Source organism: Chenopodium album, chromosome 6, assembly GCF_948465745.1.
Source record: "Chenopodium album chromosome 6, dcCheAlbu1.1, whole genome shotgun sequence".
NCBI lineage: Eukaryota > Viridiplantae > Streptophyta > Magnoliopsida > Caryophyllales > Amaranthaceae > Chenopodium > Chenopodium album.
This window is the reverse complement of record NC_137839.1, coordinates 26,470,395-26,493,536: the sequence shown is the minus strand read 5'-3', so window position 1 is coordinate 26,493,536 and position 23,142 is coordinate 26,470,395. Positions and strand designations below refer to the sequence as shown.

The window sequence follows — 23,142 nt, the reverse complement described above, 5'->3', positions numbered from 1 at the left end:
CTACAAATATAACAAGCGGCCCTACCGAATGCTAAGGCAGCATTCGCAGTCATTTGTTTTAATCGAAAGTGAAATCTAAAAGGCTTGAATTTTCTAACTGTTCTAGCACAGCTTGAAAAGGGCCACTGTTTCATAAGTAGAGGCTAAAGAGGCATTAAGCCGGATGCGCCTGTTTTTGCCCATGGGCAAAGCAGGCGGAACATTCTTGTTAATATACAAGTTAACTACTTAAGCACCTAATGAGGCTTTTGACCGGATGACGCCTCTTCTTTGCTTTTGGGGCAAGACAGGCGGACAATTCCTTTTAAAGAACATTTCCTAAGTTATAAACTTATCTTATCTCAAAGAGGCCTATGGCCGGATGCGCCTGTTTTCAGCAAACGCAAAACAGGCGGTAGTTTTCCCCTAGCAAAATTTGCTAAGTTGGAAATTTGAGTTTTGTTTGAGCCAATGGCCGAATGAAAACTTTAAGTTGCCAATTCTGGATGGACGTCTGCCGAGTGGTTTGGGGCAATCACCATAGTGATTGATTGACTTAGAAACCATGAATACTCTTCTAAGTATCAATAATTTCTAAGTCAATCAATCCAATAAACCGAAACCACTCGACATCCGTCCAGGGGCAAGAACATTCGCATGATATACAGGTTATAATACTTAGCCAAAAACATGCAATGAAAAATTCAAAAATGCAAAGGACAACAATATGAATAACTTCAGCCAAATGGCCGAATGATTAAAATTAAAAAGACCAATCGCCATCTGACGACTGGTTAAGATTGTTTTCTGGCAAAGCCAGAGAAATTGTCAAAGTACCCGACCCCTCGGTCGGTAAAGAAACATCAATACTCGGCACGCAGGCCGGAAAAGCAAATTACATGGCCATTCGGCCGCAGAAAATATAAAAAGCTTAAGTGATCAGGTGAGAGCTTCTTCATTGGCAGCCGGCCTGTTGTCCTTCGGCTGCTCTTCATCATTTTTCTCTTGATCCTCCACCTGATCTTCCTCGCCACCAGAGGACGACTCTCCAGAAGAGTCGGACCCAGAGCTTTCCTCGGCCGCAGCAGCATTCTCAGCCTCTTCAATAAGGCGAGCGTCGAATGCTTTGCTGGCTTCATCAAACTTGGATTTCCAAGTCTGATAGTCCGAGTCCGGCTGCACAGCCGCCCAAGTGTCCTGCATGATGGCATCATAGTCGCTCATCATTTGCTTAACAAGAGCCTCTCTCTCTTGTTCAGCCACGGACTCAAACTTGGTCTTCAGCTGATGCTCCTGGTTGCTGAGGCGCTGCTCCAGGCGGCCCACCTTCTGCTTGGCTCTCTCGGCCTCTTCTTTGGCATCTTGAAGAGGCTCGAGCTTCTCCTTAAGATTTGTAATTTCTTTCTTAAGGGAAGTGATGTGCAGGCGGGCCGAGTCCGGGTCCTTCTTCACCTGCATATTGGCTTCCGCCTGCGAATACATCATATCAAGCGTCAGAAACTCATTTTTAGCAATATCAAATTGAGCTCGATCCAAGGCGGACTCGGCCCGAGCTTTAGCGGCTGTTACCTCTTTGGACTTCTCCTTGAGAGGTTGCCTGAGCCCTTGGACGCGCAGCATGGACTGCAAAAAGAGCCGAATGGTTAAAACCAGGCGGATAAAGACTTGAGCAAAAAAAAAAAAAAAAAAAAAAAAGAATTGAATTGCTTAAGTTAAGACTCATACCTCGCAGAGGTTTCCCAAGATGTCATCCAAGTCAAGGGTGCCGACTCCTCTGACAGACGCCTTGTCATCAGGATCAACCGCCCTAAGCATGGACTTGGCCATCTGGATTACAGTCGGCCTCTGCACAGGGACTGAGAAGGAAAGAGAGTTAGAAAAATAACACAAGTATACCTAAATGGAAGAACAAGAAAGACGAATGGTTTTTACCGTCGTCCTTTGGTTCCTCCTCTTTCCCCAGACTCCTCCTCTCTCCTGCTGAGCCGACAGCAGCGGTGGGTTGCTTGAAGCCACCCTTCGATGTCCTCTGGACATCCGGTTTGCTGATCTCCTTTTCAGCTTCGAGAGAAGAGGCGTCTGGGCCCTTTTTGGGCTTGTGTGCAATGTGCTTCCGGCCGCCCTTACCGGATGCGCTCACATCACCTACCCTTGTCTTTTGGATCTTAGGGTCGGATGGTTTTGAGGGAGATTTGGAAGGGGCACCCTACATCAACACAAGATAAAACAAGTTAGAAATCATTCGGACAAATTTAACATTGGTCAGAAATGATAAGTATAACAATTTCCTACCTTGGGGGTGCCGCCAGTTTTCTGCTCATCCACTTTGGTGTGGGTGGCTGCCTCTGCCCTGTTTAATACATTCGATCTGTATCGAGCAGCAGATACAGCCGACTTCCTTGTGGCCGAGAGCTTCTCCATTGCCTTGTTTGCAAAAATGAACAAGTGTTAGCACCATCAAACAAGTATTGAAAAGCAAAATGAAATTGCATATAAAACAGACGGCCGACTACCTCTCGGCATTTCAGAACTTAGCCCACAGGCGGCAAAGAATGTTCCTTCTTCAAACCATTTGTACAAAGGGAGATAGCATTGAGGGGTGACCTCCTTGTCCCCCTCATCATTCGTCCACACGGACACGGTAAACAACCCCTGGTCCATGATCTCCTCCTTTGCCCGCCTGAGAAGAGGCGGCAATGCACTTTTGCCTGCTAGGAGAGGTGGATTCTTATTCCACCTGTTGTACTTTTGGTTCAGGCGGTTGTCGGCAGACTTGACTATGTAAAACTTAGTCCTCCAGTCTTTCCACTTGTTCTCTTTGCCAATAGCCATCATGTACCCCTTGCAAGTGGTCAGGGTGTACCAGCCCTCACCGCCCCTAGCAGGCGCCCTGCTTAGATAGTGCATGTGGGCGAACGCTTCAAAGCTCGCCTCCACCTGCAGTATCTCACAGGCGGAAACGTACCCCAGAATATTAATCCAGGAGTTGGGTACAAGTTGCCAGATACCCAGTTAGTATCCATCCAAGATCCTCTCCACGACCGGATGGAGAAGGAAGCGGAGGCCAGCTTGGAAGGCCGCTTCATAGCAGCCGAATGCTTTGTCCTGATAGCTAGCCAGGCTCGGCCAGGTAATGGTGTCGCCCTCGTTAGGGACCGACAAAGTACAGCCATAGCCTAGAACGACCTTGCGCCTGAAATTGGCAAGGCCGGATGCCATGCAACTCCGCCTGCTGGGCAGAACATGATGATAGTATGGGGCTCTCTCCAAGCGCCTGGAAGCGCTCGGCTCGGCCCAGTTTTCCCCCTTATCCACTGCCAGGGACTCCCTGGCAGAATCTATTTTTGTTCTAGCCTCCTCTGAAGTTATGGAGGCGTTCTCGGAAGAAGATGACGAGGCCGACTCGTCATCAGAGCACTCATCAGAGCTAGGGGACCGCCGACTGGTGCCAGCGGGGTCCTCCCCTAGACTCTCTTCCGGCGCCTGTCCAGAAGGCCCGGGTTGATATTCTTCATCCGCCTCCCCCAGGATTCCATCACTAGGAGTTCCACTAGATGTGGGCGAATGGTAATAGGTGGGGGTTGGAGGAAGATAAGAAGGGCTGTCAGGATGTTCCGACAGCTCACTTCGAGGCACCCTTATTAAGCCGTCTGAATAAACAGTCGACCCATCCGAATGATAGAAAACTCCATCGGAGCTACATTGCCTTGCTGTTCTTTTGGTTCTGGCCATAGTGTCCTGCACAGACACGGAAACGGTCAGATTTGGAGAAGTTCGCAAAGCAGAGTCTTTGGCCAAGCATTCGGCACTGCTAGTTCTAGATTCAGCCGTCCCTGGTGACCGGCTGATCACAATCCTACGTCGTGCCGCATGCAATTGGGGAGCCATTTTTTCGAAAACAAAGAAAAAATGAAGAGTAAAAGAAAAAACAGGCGTTACCTTTAGAAGAAGGGTGAAAGACGCTTGGTTGACTAAAGAACGATCGGACTGTTGGGCGAGTGTCGGATGCTTGAAAAGTAGAACGCTTAGGGAATTTTGAGATTCTTTAAGTCAAAAAGTCCAAGATTCTCCAAAGATTCGCAAAGGTGTGAATCCAAGGGGGGGGGGTCAAACCTCACTATTTATAGGGGGGTAAAACCCTAAAAAATTTTCCCTCCAGTAATTTTTTGAATCTGACCATTCAGATACTAACACCTGTCACAGGTGTCACGTGCAATGCACGTGACCCCTGTAAGGGGCAAATGATTTGGGTATTTTATACCCGGCCAGGTGGCCCAATCAGGAAGCGCCACGTGTCCTCCATAGAGGTGCCATTTGGACCCATGGAATGATGACACGTGGAGGGCGGACACTCCTCTGTCCTACGTGGACTGATGATCCATCATGGACCATTCAGATGGCGACACGTGTCACTCAAAAGGTGCCTCAAAAACCTTTTGGGCTCAGTGACACGTGTCACTCAGGCATTGGCCCTGGGATGGCGTCCTTCAAAGGCCCAAATCCCGAGGCGCCGCAAAATGGCGTGACCTAATTCCTAGGTCACCAGATCGTATGAGGGGCACACTTTTCAAAAGGACCCTATAAATAGGGACATTCTGGCATTTATGACAGAACAGAGAATATACACGCAATACGAGACAATACGTCACTTATCACACCTTACCTGAGCTTGGAATCCGAGCAGATAACTTTATTTCCGCACGTTTTATTACCGAACGCTTACTAACTTAATCTTCGGAGGCGGACTCCCGACCATCCGGCGGTCCGTTTGCTTTGCAGGTACAGGCGTCCTTAGTTGAATCCAGTTTCGGTGTTGTAACTCTCCCAAGGGACAAAAACCCCCGAAACAGGAGCTGCCAGTCCAAAGGTTGGACGTTGTTGAATGTCACCTGTCCTCCGAAGGGAGGTGGCTGCATAAATGGAAGGCCATATTGCCCATATTGCGCCTGAGGCGCAAACGGAACAGACCCTATCATCATCTGAGGGTCGGTGTTGAAAGACTTGCCGCCTGTCCCACTCTCAAGTAAGGACAGTGAGTTCCTTACATAAGTTTATTTGAAGTTGTCTGGAAAGCTCGAAGTGGAGGCTGACTCAGACAGCTGCTGGTGTCTCCTCCGCTCAATGATTTGTCGAGCGTCGGAAACAATTTTCTTTGTGGCTTCCGGCTGCTCGTGTCGGGCGTGCCTCCGAGGACCCTTTGGCAAAAGGATCATGGTCCAGTCAAGTCTTGCGGCTGCCCTCTCCTTCTCCTTAGGGTGAGGAGTAGGCTGCCTGTCCCTGACCGGCTTCTTCCTCCCAGATGGAGGTGTCTTTTTAGCCGGCTGACCCTTGCGGGGCCAACCTTGTTTACTTTGATCATCTCCTTAATTTAACCCTTGAAGGAGTTCATGAAAGTCATGAGCTTGTCCCGGGTGACTGGAGATGATCCTTTGGCTTCTGGGATTCCCCTTCTGGCCTCCCAGTGGGCCTGATTCGACCTGCCTGGTTTGCATCACGTTCCAGCTGATCTTTGGAACAAGTGTATTTGGAGATGAATGAGCCATCTTTGGCCACATACGTCATCATCATCATCATCATCATCTTGGTCAGTGAAGACCTTCGGCTGATGTACCAGTTGAGGAATGCTTGAACTACCCGATTGATAAACCGGTTGAGAAATGCTTGTATTACCCGGTCAGGTAATAGGTTGAGGGTTGTTTGGATCAGGAGGTGGTACAAACTCTTGAACCATCTTTGAGGTACTCTCCCCACAGACGGCGCCAAATGTTTTGGGTGTTTTTGTCCCTCGGGAGAGTTACGTCACAAAGTCTGGTCCAGCGTGAGCTGTACCTGCAAAACAACGAAGACTTCGAGTGGTTGGAGCTCCGCCTCCGACGATCAAGTTAGCAACTTGAATAGGAGTAAAAAGGTGCGGAAATTTAGGTAGGTATCTGCTCGGATTCCAAGCTCGAGATGTTTATTTCAAAGAGTAAATGTGTAATAAATAGTATAGGGTCCTCGGGAATTGTGCCCCTGATAAGGTCATCAAGCCCTAATCATTGGTGGGCTGCGCCGCATAGCGGTTTTCTCGGGATTTGGGCCACGAAGGCCGCCTTTTTCCCATTTCTTTGGGATGATACATGTCAAACAGGGATTGGTCCATTTTGGACTAACCCTAGGGTGACACGTGTCACTTGCTGGTTGGACCACGTGGCAGGGTAAAATTACCCCAAACAGGGGGTTTCAAGTTTCATAAATTCTCAACTCTTCTAAAAGAAATATGGTGCGGGTATAAGGTAGGTATGGGGCGGGGCTGATATGGGTCAGGTCTATTCTAAAATCTATACCAGCCCCATCACCCATGGCGGGTACACATTTTATACCCATCCCCGCCCCATCACCTACCAAACCTCCCTCCATCCCCGCCCCACTTGGGCGGGGATGGGGCAGGTCTCTCATTTAACCCGACCCACTGCCATCCCTACCCGTATCCCTTCCCTTTCCCCATCCATATCAACACTCCAGACCCCACCCTTCTTTCCCCTTTCTCGCTTCCCCTACCATGAGTCGACCCCCCTGCCCTTCTCCACCCCAAACCCTTAAACCAACCCCGAAACCAATCGTTGACCACGTTGAAGTAATCAAAAATTCGAAACCATTGGATTGTACCAGAAAACAAATTAGCAGAAGAAATGTTAAGCTATTACCCACATTTTGTGCGGCGAATTTCTGGTGAACTACAAAGAAAAAGAAGAGTAGGTGTTGGGGTTTGGGGAAACGGGGAAGGGGAAAGGGAGGTTGGGAGGGATAGGGTGTGTTCGTGGGTGGGAGAAGGGAGAGAGGTTGGTCGCGTGGGCCAGGGGAGCGGGGTGACCGTCGTTCGGCGGCCGGTGGCAAGGGAGATGGTGGGGAGTGAGGCTAGCAATGGGTAGGTGGCTGAAAATTTTTTTAGTTTATTTTTTATTTGATATTATTTTTAATTGAATAAAAGGTTTTTTTTACATAATTAATCAAAATGAAATCTTAATCAATTTTTTATATACTAGTTTTGTGCCCGTGCGTGCCCGGGTTGTTTATTGAATTTTAAGATAAATTTTTAATATATATGTCAAATTTTAAAATATATCATTGATACAAAATTAGTTAGGAATTGATGTGTTTTTGTGACAATTTAAACTATGTAGTAGACATGTAATGATTAATAATAATAATATTGGTGAAAAATATTTCATGACCCGTAATCTGAAATAATGACCCTGTTTGAAATGACTTATGACCAGATCCGATTGACAATGACTGGTCTACACACAGTAATAAAATTATATTAGATTGTGAAGTATATATTATTTAAATTGATTAGAATATATTATAAATAATGGATGTGGTGCATTTTGAACTAATTCCTTCTCTCTAAGAAAATATTATTCAAAAAATAAATTTATATGATAATTTATGAGAGTTATAATCTAATTATTTTTTGAATAAAATAATAATTCAATTTGTACATATGAAATATTGGTACTTTATTGAAAATAAAACTCTAAATTAACAATTTTATCCTAAAATTCTATCGAAAATAGAATTATAAACTACGGAGTAATTTTTTTATCCTACAAATTGAATTCTATATAACTCTATCCTACGTGGTGCAACACTTGGCGAAAAGCTGAAATGCCAAGTGTCGTTGTCTCATCGCCTGACTAAAATTTTAGCTTTATATATTAGTTATATGATATAAAAAAGACCAATTACATAATGACATGTGGCATAATTAACCCAAATAACCGGTAATCTCAAAATTCACCAGGTCATGACTTATTTTGTGAAAATACCCTATAAAGGTTGACTTATATTTAGTTAATCAAGAGGTTGAGCTAACCGGACAAAGGTAGGCTTATTCTTAACAAATTTTCCAAAACCTTTTAGATAACTATGGAGTTTTTTTTTTTTTTTTTTTTAAAGGTTTTAATGTTATTTTTTGTGTGTTTTTTTTCTTCTTCTTCTTCTTCTAATGATTCTGCAAGTGCCTAGCTATGAAGTCATATGCTAATAATATGAATGTTTGTTATACAAAAATGAATTAATGTTGTCGTTAAATGTTATCATTGTTTTGTATTTCCAAGGTGCTTCAATTTATTTAAACTACAAGTATTTTGTTACTTTGTAATTTATGATGAAAGATGTGTTTTTATATAAAATCATATGCATATGGTTTGATTAGATCAAATTGGCTTTCGTTTTTATATTTTGTTACTTTGTAATTTATGATGAAAGATGTGTTTTTATAATCAAATTTACAAGTATATATAGGAAAATAAATAATAGAATTATTTATTTTATTCCAATAATTTTTTTAATCCGTGTATCTTACGGGTCTAATCTAGTTAACTAACAAAAGACCCTCCTTTCATAAAATAAAAAAAACAAAAAAAAAAAAAAAAAAGACCCAGACCCATGGTTTATTTTATGGAAAAACGACCCATGGTCCACATTAATTGTTCTTATTTAGGGATGACAATGAGACAAATCTGGGTTGGGTTTGACAAGACCCAGACCTGGATTTTTGGAGGTGGATCCAGATTTGGCCTAGGTCTTCTGGGTCTCGGGTCTAAAGTGGGTTTAACTATGATTTTTTTAATCACTTATTACGTCCGTTTTTAATTGGCACCAATCGTATATCACATTAATATCTTTATGGCTTGTTTGGTATGAAGCATTTTATTTGAAGTGCTGGAATGGGCCAATTGCCTTGTTTGGATGTGCTTGTAATTTGGGAATTGGATTTGGCCCAATTCCTAGGTTTTGAAGACATAAGTTTATTTTGTTGAAATTGAAATTTCAACTCTAAGCCCATCATTTCAAATTCCAACATTAAGTAAAAAAAAAACCCAATTCTTTCTCTACTGCCCAACACCTATTCCCAATTTTTTCTCTCCTCCATTGAAGCAGGTTGTATCCTCCATGCTTTCTCTCATCCATTAAAATGTACTCTCGACTCTTCATTATAGCGGTGTGAGAATTTTCTTCCATTGAAGCCCTTTCTTCATCCTCATCCTTTTCGTGATTATCTTTCCCCGCCGCCGTAACAATTGACGACATATATTTACCAAAACTTTATAGACTATCAGCAATGGAAAACCTATTAAGCCCACATAGGGAGCACCTGCATCCCCATTTTGTGAAAAAAAAACCCAAGTTCTTAGGCCTAAGTTAATTTTCAAAAATAAAAGACTAAAAATTTGGACTTCCATTCCAAATATCATCTCATAAGCTGACAAACACACCTACTTCTTTACTTCTCATCTTCCTGCTTTTTCACGTGAAGATATGACAGCTATTTAATTTTTTTTATTTTTTTATTTTCAAATATTTTTATAAGTTACGAAATAATATAGATGATCATTTTTAAACGTTTGTTTGGTTTCTTTCATAGAGACAAATATTGCGCTTCCAAGAAATTAAAATCGACAAGAACTGTTTTGGGTGTTTTTGTCCCTCGGGAGAGTTACGTCACGAAGTCTGGTCCGGCTGAGTTGTACCTGCAAAACAACGGAGACTCCGGGTGGTTGGAGCTCCGCCTCCGAAGATTAAGTTAGTAACTTGAAAGGGAATAAAGAGTACGGAAATTTAGGTGGGGATCTGCTTGTATTCCAAGCTCAGGTCTTTCTCTGATGAGAGAGAATGTAGGTGTAATAAATGATTGAATGTGTCCCCAAAATGGGGAAATATCTCCCTATTTATAGGGTCATTGGAGAACGTGCCCCCATCTAGGTCACTTGACCTAGATTTCAGTAGGCTGCGCCGTTTTACGGCGCTTCTTGGGATTTGGGCCCTTGAAGGTCGCCATTTCAGAAATCTATCCAAGGGGGCCATGTGTCAAGGGGATATTAAGCCACGTGGGCCATCCTGAACTCCACACGTGGCCTCCTCTCATTGGTACACGTGTCTAGGGTATTTTTACCCTAAACATTTGCCCCTCACAGGGCTCACGTACGTATCACGTTGGGCCTGTTACACGTGTCCACCTATCAGAGGTGAACAGTAACGGATGGTAAATTTAAATTTCAAACAAAAATTTTCCCCCCGTTTTCACCTTCTATAAATAGAAGTTTACCCCCCCCCCCTTTTCTCTCACCTTACGTTCATTTGACTTTTTAGAGAGAGAAAGAGAGAGCTTTTAGAGAGAGATTCTCTGCCTCCGTCTGCGTCAGAGCATTTTCGAGTTTCCGTGTGCTAGCAGTTCAACACCCGATTTACCGGCTGTAGCGGTTTTCAGATTTTTCAGAGTTAAAGTAAGGTAACCGCCTGTTCCATTTTAGCTTTTCTCTTTTTCAACTTGTATACAATTCTTTCTCCGCCTGTATACATAGTTTTAGAAAATATAAATGAGTTCTCAATCCACACACTCGGCACTGCCTAGGACACTCATCCGGTCCCCTGGGACGGCTGAGTCTAGAACAGGGGGTGCCTTTTCTGGACTGCCAGCACCGATGTGCTCATCCCCGAATTCCTCCCTCTCTGTGTCTGTGCAGGACACAATGGCCAGAACAAAACAAACGCCCAGAAGGTCTAGGAGCCGTCACACTATATCAGTGCCAGCCGATGTGGTTGTCCCAGACGGGGAACAGAGGGATTTGAAGGAGAGCAGGTCTGATGAAGAGGCTCCCTCTACTTCCAGGAGCTCTGGGGTACGAGAGGTAGGCGGCAAGGGAGCCGCCTCTTCTAATGAAGCCGGCGATGCTGAGGCCAACGAAGGGTCAAGGGCCAAATATTCCGGCTCTGACCAAGATAATTTTGCAGCTGACTATCAGCAGCCGCCTAAGGTCGCCGACAACCCCAACCCCAAACGGACTAGAATGCTGCCGGGTAACATTGCCCTACTTAAGAGCGGCTTTAGGGCTTTTAAAGAAAAGCACCCCTTTGGAAGGGGCTGGGACATCATCGTTCCCCCGGCTGACGCTGTAATGGCCTGGAGCGATGATATTGATAATGCAGACCATTACTTTGTCTGCTACGAGGCGGTCATCGAAGCCGGCCTCCGGTTCCCCCTCCACCCCGGGATTAGGAAAATCCTAAAGGGGTACGATGTAGGAGTTTGGCAGCTCACCCCCAATTCATGGGTGAACATTCTAAGTTACATCGCCGCCTACGAGTTCTAAAATATAAATCCAAGCTTCTCCGCCTTCGCTCACATGCATTATTTGAGCAAGGCCCCAGGCGGCCATGGGGCATGGTATACTCTGACTACCTTGCCCCAATATTTGATGACTTTGGACAAAGTGTCCAAATGGTCCGGGTGGAAGGACAAGTTTTACTTGATTTCTTCCCCAACTTTGAGGCATAACCGGACACTACGCCGGTACAACACTGAGCCGGCTCTTCTAGGCAGGAAGTGCCCTCTCCCGGAGCTGTCTACTAAGGCTCGGGAGCAAATAATAGATCCGGGATTTTTTGAAACAACAACCGAGCCCATGGGGGATGGGACTCACATTATAGTTCTCAAGAACTGGATCCCCCATCCGGACTTCTTCAAGGACGAGTGCTTCTTGTCCGCCTGCGGGCTGAGTACCATGTTTCCTAAGGGTAGTTTACCTTACATCCGGAGTGTTTGTTATTTTTATTTTTATTGCAAACTTGCCACAATTTCTTCTAACCTTGAATTCTGTTCATGCAGCCGACGCCTTGAAGATGGTCGATCCGGCAAAGACACCGGCTAAGTCGGCGGCGCTGCTGCGCAAAGAGGTTGCTCTTGCCAAGAAAGCAGTCGTCGGTGCAAAAGAGTTTAAGAAAGGCGGGGTAAGACCGCCTGACTTTATATGTATTCATACATTTTTTTTAAAAAAAAAAGCAATTTGCCGGTTGGGTATACTTACCCTAGTTCATTTCTCAGGACTCTGCAAAGCGAATACCACGATCCTTCTCCAAGCTTCTCATAAGGCAAGGAAAAGATCTGGAAAAAGCTCTGGTTGCGAAGGCCACCAGAAAGGACCCCCCTCCCCAGACACATTCTGCTGCCAAATCCGATCGTCTAACGACCGAAGGCAAATCTCCTGCTGCGATGAAGATTTTGAGCGAAAGTTCAGAACGCTCACAGCAGAAAGCGCCGGATGCCTCTACGGCATCGAAGGGTGGCGAGCCACCTAATGTTGCAGCCGGTGCGGCAACAACTGGGGAGGAGCAGAAGCCTGCGCCCCATCCGGATACCAAAGGTAAGGGAGGAATTGAGATACCTTGGCCACTTGACTTTATGAGAGTCAAGACTAAGGTAGACCCCTCTAGGGGTTCAGTGAGCAGCCGGCAACGTATGAGTGCCAACTATGCTGCCTCTTACTCACAGAGTAATACTTTTGGTGCAGATCTGACATCTAACGTGCCGAATCTTGTGGGTTTCGCAAAACGGATGGTGAGGACCCTCACCCGGTCGGAGAAAAACTCCATACCTGACCTGCAGGTGATAGACTTCGAACAGATAATGGGTCAACTGGCTGAGGTAAGGAATCCCACAACCCTAATATATTTTCTTTATATTTTACTAAGCACAACATAATCTGGCTGCTCTTTTCTCAGGTAATGCTGAGAGTGGATGGCCTCTGGGGCCCCTTCAGGCGGAAACAAGAAGAGGTAAATGACGCCAAACGGAGGGCCCTTGAAAACCTCAAATCTGCTGAATATGCTAATTATATGCGTGATTTAAAGATTAAAGCAGTAGAGTTGAAATAGGAGGAGCTGATCCGGAGCTTGACGGCTGCGAAGGACGAAGCTAACAACCGGGCTGATCACCTTGAGCAAAAACTCAAGGATGCCAAATCTAAGCTCAAGGCATTAGAAGATGTTGATCAAGAAAACACTCAACTCCGAGAAGACGTTTCCCGCCTGGGGGATGAGCTTGTCAATCTGCGAAACAAGCAGTCGGACGAGCTAGCCCAAGAGCAAAAGCGGCTGACGGAGGAAAATGAGCGTGATAATCTGGCCCGGTTGAAGATCACCTAGCTTGGAGCCTCCTCTACCCAGATATAGACTTTGAGGTCTATAAACTAAGGTATGATTACGCCACTGAGGTGTATGATGCCCAAATACTGGGTGAGGCTCCTCCGCCTCGCTTCAAAGATTGGGCTGCCGAGCAGGGATATGAAGTCTCTGATAACGAGGAGCCGGCGGCGGATGAGAAAAATGAAGGCCAAACCAGCCAAAATCAGCCGGAGCAGCAACATCCACCTCAGCCTTAGGCGGGCCTCCCCACTTTCTGCGACAGTATGCCAACCATTTTCTTTGCCGGCTTGTATGCCGTGTAATATTGTATCTTTGCCGACTTGGAACGAGGAGCTTGAAGATGCTTGCTCATCATCATATTTTTTCCATCTTTCGAAGATGGCTCTTGGTTCCCCGGATGGTAGGGCCACCGCATGAGAACCCGCCTGCTATTGTGTAGACCGGCTCCTTGTCAGTGTCCGAACTACTAGCAGGCTGGGGTGTCTTAGACGACTGCCCCAGATTCTTCTTATTAGTCCCTTTGGACTTAGAAATGTAGGACTTTAACATCCCCTTGTCAGCCACACGGTCCAACGCCCATTGAAGGCTGAAGCAGTCGTTGGTGTCATGGCCAACTTCCTCATGGTATTGGCAGAATTTGTTTTTGTTCCTTGATTGAATGGAACTTTTCATTGGATCCGGCTTCTCTAGGGACAGTCGGTCCTTAATTTCCATGAGGATGGAGTTGCAGTCCTTGTTAAACTCGTACTTAGGGACGTACGGTTTAAATTCCTTCTTCTTCTTATGGGACGGCTGGTCAGAGTCACTAACCGCCCAAACTTCTTTTCTTTTCTTGCTCTCTTCTTTCTTCTTGTCCGGCTGAGTAGGCCGGCTGTCTTTCTGTTTTTCAGACTTCTTGGAGTCCGACTGATTACCAGGCGTGCAGAGGTCGGTTGCTTGAATATAGTTTTCCGCCTTCCTCAGGGCCGCCTGTAAAGTGAAAGCCCCTTTTCTGAGTAGGTCGAACTTAAAAGTCGACCCGTCTCTCAGACCCTTGAAAAAGTCTGTAAAAGCTACCTCATCAGACAGTCCTTGGATCTGAATTCTAATCAGATTGAACCGCCTGACATAGGAGCGCATCCCTTCTCTCTCCCCCTGCTTAATGGTGCTCAAGTCAAGACTTGTTTTCTTAGCAGGGATGTTCATTAAGAAGTTGGAAGCAAACAGGAAGGCAAGCTTCCTGAAACTATCAATGGACCCGGCTGGCAAGTTGCCAAACCATTGTTGGGCAATGCCCTTCAACGTAGCCGGGAAGCATCGACACCAAGTGGCATCATCCAACCCTTGTAAGTACATGAAGTTGGTGTATGCCATGAGGTGATCTTCCGGGTTGGTGGTACCATCATAGGTACCTACCAACACATTTTTAACCTTGGCCGGCTGTGCCGCCTCGGTTATCTCCCGGTGGAACGCGGAAGGTTGTTCACCCAGGCGGAGCAGACGGAGCTGCCAGTCCAGTGGCTGGAAATTGTTATATGCCGCCTGACCTCCGAAGAAGGCCAGCTGCATATAGTAAGGTGGATACTGGCCGTAGACCTGAGAAGGTACATACGGTGCAGTCGCAATCATCTGAGGGCCATAGTGGTCGGTATTACCGCATGTCTGACTCTCATGCAAGGAAAGTGCATTCCCTGCAGAAGCGTTGTTGAATTTGTCTGGAAAATTCAACGTAGAAGCCGACTCAGACAACTGTTGATTTCTCTTGCGGGTGATGATCTCCTGTGCATCAAGAGTTGATTTTTTGCTTTCCACCGACTGTTGAGTCCGGCGAGTGTTGTTGGTATTCCTCTTAGGAAGAAGAATTTTAGACCAATCAATGGTCCCGGCTGCCTTCTACTTTGGATGAGGAGTTGGCTGCCGATCTCTGACTGACTTCCCCTTTTCTAGAGGAGTCTTCTTGGTCGACTGACACCTACTTGAGCCAGCCCGGCTCTTAGTGATCAGATCTTTGATTTCACCCTTGAAACTTGTCATGAACCTCATGAGTTCGTCCCGGGTGACAGGAGCTGATCCAGCTGCCGTGTGGGTTTCCCTTTCCGGCTGCCCAGGGGGTCGATTTGCACCCGCCTGGGTGGCACCACGCTCCAGAGTGTCTCTGTGCCGGATGCACTTAGTTATTAGAGAGCCATCAACGGTTGTATAGGTTTCAACCTGATGATCTTCATCCTCCTGGTCTGTAAAAACTGCCGGGTCATCACCCAGATGCTTAGGGGGTGGTACAGACTCTTGAACCATCTTCGAGGTACTCTCCCCACAGACGGCGCCAAATTTTTTGGGTGTTTTTGTCCATCGGGAGAGTTACGTCACGAAGTTTGGTCCGACTGAGTTGTACCTGCAAAACAACGGAGACTCCGGGTGGTTGGAGCTCCGCCTCCGAAGATTAAGTTAGTAACTTGAAAGGGAATAAAGAGTACGGAAATTTAGGTGGGGATCTTCTTGGATTCCAAGCTCAGGTCTTTCTCTGATGAGAGAGAATGTAGGTATAATAAATGATTGAATGTGTCCCCAAAATGGGGAAATATCTCCCTATTTATAGGGTCATTGGAGAACATGCCCCCATCTAGGTCACTTGACCTAGATTTCAGTGGGCTGCGCCGTTTTACGGCGCTTCTTGGGATTTGGGCCCTTGAAGGCATCCATTTCAGAAATCTATCCAAGGGGGCCATGTGTCAAGGGGATATTAAGCCACGTGGGCCATCCTGAACTCGACACGTGGCCTCCTCTCATTGGTACACGTGTCTAGGGTATTTTTACCCTAAACAAGAACAATTGTAATTTCTTTTAAATTATGTGTTGCCTTTTGTTTTCCCTTATAAATAATCATGGATCTTTTTCATGAGTACAAACCCTGTTATTTGTTTTGTGTTATTAAAAACGATTTGTAATTTTTGGTGATACGTCTTTGACAATGTATTACTTTGTACTCTGTACGTTGGGATGATTAAGAAGTCATATGTTATCTCATCTAAAGATTAGATAAAAGGAAAACCTAAACAATCTAACTCCAAACTACATCCACCACTCCTCCACCACTCGTTGGGACCCATTCCTAAAATATCGGTCAGGTCAAAGTGTCTAATCGAATTTGGGTTGGGTTTGGGGTCATTGTCATCCCTAATATTATCTTTCCAAAAAAATAATTAAAAAAAAAAAACATTTACCAAAATCATGCTTTTTCTTTTATTTATTTATTTTTTTACAACAAAATCATGCTTTTTCTAGAAATTCTTTCTCTCACCCCAAATCATTTTCTTTGTTTTAAAATTCTACAAGAAAAAAAATGTTTGTGTTTTTTTAGTAAAGCCTAATTAATTTTGAAGCTTCTTCAACAGTTTAACAAAGAATTTCGATCAAATAGCTGACCAAGATGCAGTGTAAAGGCTTATTTAGCTTATCTTATTTTTATTTATCTAATCTAGTATGCTTTGTTTTGATCTGATATGGTATGATCTAATTAGATCTCACTGTTTGATTTGACCAAACTTGACCTTATGTGTACAATAATATATATATATATATATATATATATATATATATATATATATATATATATATATATATATATATATATATATATATATATATATATATATATATATATATATATATCAAATGAGGCTTGGTTAGATTCGTAGTATTAAATATTTTATAAAAATGTAGGAGTAATTTTTATTATTCTTTACAAAGTTAAAGACATTTAGCAGTAAATAAAAACCGCATATAAAATGATAAAGTGTGTCAGAACATATTTTTTCTGATTTGAGTACCTTTTGTAATTTATCGCTATGATATAACGTAGTCATGTGAGATTTTGTTTAAATCAGCTCAATGCATATTTTATTAATATCCACATTTTAAAATTTTGCAATATCAATAATTTGATATATTAATCGTTAAAATAATGTTTTGGCAAGCATAATAATAGAAATGTGTCAACTAAAAAAACAACAAAGGTAGTACTTTTTTTTTACTATTCTTCTTAAAACTTCGTTTCCGGAAAAATGGAGCAAGTAATAAAATACGGAAGGTGTATTATGAAGTGAGTGAATGTGCGGGAGAATTTATGACAAGTGGATGGAATCTTGTGAGAAATTGGGGATTTAATATTGGAGACGACTAGATGAGGGTAAAATTGTCCTAAATACTGGGCCGTTTTAGAAATGAGCACTTAATTTTGGGACATTAAAAAAGAAAAACAAATACTTAATTTCGTGACGGAGGGAGTAAATGTTGATGTCGGGATTATAAAGTGCAAATACAGTGTATTTAATCCACAGAAATCAGGATGACATTCATAGTTTTGAGCGAAAACTTCATCATTCCCCCTGTTTCGTAATAGTCGCAATGTTTTGACATTTACACTATTTGTATGTTTTTTATTTCTTTCATTATTCATATGCTTACTATAACTATACTTTATTTTTTTAAATCAATATACAAAAAAAAAAAAATACATATATTGCTATGTAAAATATTTTTAGATTAGTCTTTATGTATACTTTCATTAGATCAAGCTTTTATAATTTTTAATAATATATAAATACAAATATTAATTTTCATTTGTCAAAACTACATATTGATATGTGTCGATCAAAGCATTTTGATTATTATAAACCGATGGAATATTAATCATATCATAGTTCACAAGTTTGTACAACCATTCAAGCACTCACCAAGCAACACACGAATGTAAAATGACCAAAGTATAATTAATTCAATTGATGGATAGTTAAATTAAAAAAAAAAGTTCCTTCAAAAAAAAAAAATAATAATAATAAAGTAAATTTTTTTTTTTAGAGGAACTAGTGTTCAACTGTTCATACTTGTTCACACCAAACTTTGCTGCAGTAGTAATGCACTAGGACAAAGTCACAAAGACCGTGGCTAGTGGACACTGAATATTGAAAGTTTGAAACCGCGTGGAATTTATACTACTCGGTATCAGAAACACATTTTTCATTATTCTTCTTCTTTAATACTTCGACATTTATACTGCCTTTGTTCACTATTCAATTAATTTTTTCTGTACTTGCTATTAACTCGTTTAGTCGTAAATTTTCTGGTGGGTTCTATTATCATGTTCCAAATGAAGTGATTCCAAACATTTCACCCTTCAAAGTTGGTATTTTTCTTCTCTATCTTTCAATTTCCTAGTTAGATTTGTAATGGCAGAAGTTAAGAGCTTCATTTACACTGTTTTCTTGTCAATTTTCATGTCTTTTTTGTTTAGAACTGCATTCTCTGTGAGTTCAGATGAAAAGGCTTTAACATCACTTTTAGCTAATTGGGTTGTTCCTAATTCAGTTAAATTTAACTGGGTTTCTTCCAATTTTAGCTCATGTTCATGGGTTGGTGTTCAATGTGACAAAACCCATCATGTAGTTTCTCTCAACTTGTCAAATTTTGGGATTTCTGGGATTTTAGGCCCTGAAATTGGTCAATTATCTCATTTGAATACTATTGATCTTGGTTATAACTCCTTTTCTGGTGAAATTCCTGCTGAGATTTCCAATTGTAGTCTTCTTGAGTATTTGGACCTTTCAAACAACAATTTCACTGGTGAAATTCCTGAAACCTTAGGGAATTTGCATAACTTATTGGCTCTTAGCTTGTTTAGCAACTCTTTAACATCTCGGATTCCGGAATCGTTGTTTCGGATCCCACATTTGCAGTCACTCTTTCTGAATGATAACAAGCTTACTGGTTCAATTCCTTCCAATATTGGCAATGCTAGTGAACTTGTTTCTCTTTATCTGTATGACAATCAGTTATTTGGCATTATACCTTCTTCCATAGGCAATTGTTCTGCCCTTGAAGTTGTCTATTTGAATGATAATCAGCTGGTGGGTGTTTTGCCTGAGAGTCTAAATAACCTTAATTTGGCCTATCTAGATGTTAGCAAAAACAAGTTGGAAGGTACCATTCCCTTAGGTTCTGGTAGTTGTGAGCATTTGATTGAGCTCGTTTTGTCATTTAATAAATTTCGTGGTGGTATACCTCATGGCTTGGGTAACTGCAGCAACCTGGAGCTTTTTGCTGTAGTAAATAATCTCTTAACGGGAAAGATCCCGGCTTCATTAGGTCAGCTTTCCAAACTTTCTAAACTGTACCTTGCAGAGAACTCTCTGTCAGGGAAGATACCTCCGGAACTTGGGAACTGTAGGTCCTTGACTGAATTACAATTGAAAGAGAACAAACTTGAGGGTGAGATTCCTAGTGAATTGGGGTCTCTAAGTAAATTGAGCAACCTTGAATTTTTTGAAAATCGACTGTCAGGAGAGTTTCCACTTAGTATTTGGAAAATTCAGACCCTTCAGGATGTTATTATTTATAGCAACAACTTATCAGGGGAGCTACCTCAGGAACTGACGAAGATGAAGAATCTCAAGAACATTTCCTTACATGAGAACCATTTTTCTGGGGTCATACCACGAGGTTTGGGGATCAATAATAGTTTGGTGCAGATTGAATTTACAAACAACAAATTCACTGGTGAAATTCCTCCTCACCTTTGTTTTGGTAAGCAGCTAAAGGTTCTTAACTTAGGTCAAAATATGTTCAGTGGTAGCATACCTCCTGATATTGGAAGTTGCTCAAGTTTGACTAGGTTAAGACTTGAGCAAAATAACCTGGCAGGGAGGCTTCCTGAATTTGCGGAGCATCACAGTCTCATTTTCATGGACTTAAGTGAAAATAATATTAGCGGAAAAGTGCCACCAAGCCTTGGGAATTGTCGTAATATCACCACAATCAATCTGTCATTGAACAAGCTTACTGGATTTTTGCCACCAGAGCTTGGAAACTTGACAAATCTTCAGGCAGCGAACCTATCTCACAATTGTTTAGGAGGATCATTGCCACCCCAGCTAGGGAACTGGAATAAGTTGCTTCAATTTGATGCCGCTTTCAATTCCTTGAATGGGTCAATTCCACCGACTCTAAGAAGCTGGGAAGCCATATCTACCTTGAATTTAAGAGAGAATAGTCTTACTGGAGGACTTCCTCCTTTTCTATCAGAACTCCAAATGCTCTCAGAACTTCAACTTGGTGGCAATTTATTCAGAGGACAAATTCCTTCTTCAATTGGCTTGTTGACAAATTTGAAATACACTTTAAATCTTAGCAACAATAAGCTAACCGGTGAATTACCTTCTTCTCTGAGGGGATTAGCCAATCTACAGCAGCTGGACGTCTCTCACAACAATCTATCGGGATCCTTGGCCACTCTCGGTAATATGCCTTCTTTGGTTGAGGTTAATGCCTCATACAATCTGTTCTCTGGTCCAATACCCTCAACACTATCGAACCTGTTGAACATATCGCCATCATCGTTCTTGGGAAATTCTGCACTTTGTGTTGACTGCTCTCATGCCACTGATTCTAATTGCACAGCACAAAGGTACGTAAGGCCATGTGATGATGTGCTAGGGAGGAAAAGCTCTAAAAGCCGATTGGACAGTATTCACATAGCAATTATAGCTCTTGGGTCATTGCTCTTTGTGGTGCTTCTTGCCCTTTTAATCTGTTATATCTGTGTCAGAAGTCAAGGAAGACAGAAAGAAGACATTGAATTATCAAATCAGGAAGGTACGTCCTTTCTGCTCAGCAAAATCATGGAGGCTACTGAAAATCTGAATGACAAATACGCCGTTGGTAGAGGAGCTCATGGAACTGTCTACAAAGCCTCATTGGCTCCAGAAGATGTCTATGCTATCAAGAAGCTTGATTTTGGTGGTCAGACTGGTGCAAATGAGAGCATGGTTAGAGAAGTGCAGACACTTGGGAAAATCAGGCATCGAAATTTAGTTAAATTTGAAGGTTTTTGGTTGAGGAAGGGTTATGGCTTGATACTGTATAAATACATGGAAAACGGAAGCCTTCGTGATGTTCTCCAGCAGACAGATCCTCTTTTATTGCTATGGGATATAAGATATAAGATAGCTCTTGGAATGGCACATGGATTGGCATACCTTCATTTTGATTGTGTTCCTGCTATCATACACCGTGATATCAAGCCTGAAAACATACTTTTGGACTCAGAATTGGAGCCTCACATCTCTGACTTCGGCATTGCTAAGCTTTTAGATCAATCACCAACTTCAATTCAATCTCTTGCAATTTCTGGGACAACCGGCTATATTGCACCAGGTACCATTTCTAGGGTTTTGTTTTTCATCTATTATCTTGCTGATCTTCTATTTTGGACTGTTCCACAACTCTCAAGTGTTAGTTCTAACTTTGTCTATCAACTTTTGCTTTTTTTGCCTTTCCCTTCCTAAAATGTATCTTCAAGATGACTACAAGGTGTACAACACTATGAATCACCCATAGAATATTCAATTTTCGTGTGTATATATATATATGTTTTGTTCAAAAAACTGATTGCCAGGTTCGACCTGGGTTACGATAGCTACAGCTAGATTAAAACAACGAGATTTGCTAGGTTGAGACCCACAAGAACGAAAAGGGGGAAAAGGGGAAGAAGACACAAGGAATGATGACGCAGAAAACCCCAAGAATAAGGGTAAAAACTGCGGGTGGCTATGAGTCCACCAATCCACTAAATGTTTAGGTGAAACAGGTTACAACACGGATTACAGATTATGGAAATAGTAATTGTTTTCTCTTTTAATGCTTAGCAATAAGGCTCATATCTTTTTCATGCCTTGCACAATGATTGAGCTTGCCTATTTATACCAGAGAAGCACTTGAAAAGATCTTCAACGGTTCTCTCCCACAATCCCTAGGAATCCGAAGCTAATGCCTCAAGCCGTTCCTACTTTTTCTCCACGTCTCCAGGTCTGGTACTCCCACGTTTGAATGAGTCTTTCTCAACGGCTTGACTGCTAGTAGTGATCCCGAATTCTTTGGATAGCATTTTATACTTTCCCATACTAGAAGATTCCTTGGAATATTCTTCAAGAATATGCTCTGTTGTCTGGTCTCGGCTTAACAGCTACCTTTGACCTGTACGCTGCTAACCTGCAACCTGTTGATCATAGGAATTTAGGGTGAAAATTCTAGCACAACTATATAAATATATATATATATATATATATATATATATATATATATATATATATATATATATATATATATATATATATATATATATATATATATATATATATATATATATATATATATACTCGAGACTTCATATTGATATTAATATTGCCTTTAAGCTAAGAATGCTGAACTGCTGATAACACTATATGTTCCCGTGTTAATTTAACAGAAAATGCTTATGCAACAAAGAGAAGTACAGAGTCAGATGTTTATAGCTATGGGGTTGTATTGCTTGAACTTTTGACCAGGAAGAAAGCAGTTGATGCATCATTCCCTGAGGGAATGGATATAGTCGGATGGGTCAGGTCAGCTTTGGACTGTTCTGAACAGATTGACCATGTGATTGACGAAGCCCTCCGTGAGGAATTTGTGGATTCTGAGATCATGGAACAAGTATATGACGTCCTTTCTATAGCTCTCAAGTGCACAGAAAGAGATCCATGCAAGCGACCAACAATGAGAGATGTTGTGAAGCAATTAGAAGATACCAATCATACTGCAAGATGGAAGAAATCTTAGTAGCTTTATTTAGGCTCATTATTCTGACTCTCCTTGTTCTGCCAATCTGCATTCTTGCGTTTTCGATGGTGGTCTTGGACGACGATGGATGTAACCCTTCTGTGTAAGTGTATATTTCATGCATCATAAGTGGCCCTCTAGTTCTTCTAGCTCTAAATTGTTTCTGTAGCAGTTTTTCCTCTTTCTTACAAAATGATGATTACTGCTCTGTATGGTCTGATGGCTAGCTAGTGTAGCATCTTACATCTCTAGTTATTTGTTTAGTGGTGTCAATGGTGTAAAACTAATGGACCCTCCATCGCATTGCATTTGAGCACTTCCTAATTCAATCTTCCCAAATAATTTGGTTCAAAGGAAAACATATTCAACTATATGTCATCTTCAATTGAAAGTAATAGCATATTTCAATGTGAACTCGTTTTATACTTGAATTTCCTTCAATTAAATCCTTTATAGATAAATTAGTGAGAGAAGTACAGAACATGAATGGAAGAGGATGAAAGAGAGGAAGAAAAATGTGGCATTGCTTTCTTTATGAAGAAGAATATTTTCCACCAAAAACTAATA

The 23,142-nt window shown here is 42.3% G+C and overlaps 1 protein-coding gene across 1 annotated transcript; it reads left to right on the top strand.

Annotated features, from left to right (window-relative positions):
• Window positions 1-17,939: 17,939 nt before the first annotated feature.
• Window positions 17,940-22,787, top strand: LOC145635978 (uncharacterized). Its single transcript, XM_081687397.1, has 2 exons — window positions 17,940-21,135; window positions 22,226-22,787. The coding sequence occupies exons 1-2, from the start codon at window positions 18,153-18,155 to the stop codon at window positions 22,573-22,575; spliced, it is 3,333 nt and encodes a 1,110-aa protein (XP_081543523.1). The 5' UTR covers window positions 17,940-18,152; the 3' UTR covers window positions 22,576-22,787.
• The last annotated feature ends 355 nt before the right edge of the window (window positions 22,788-23,142 follow it).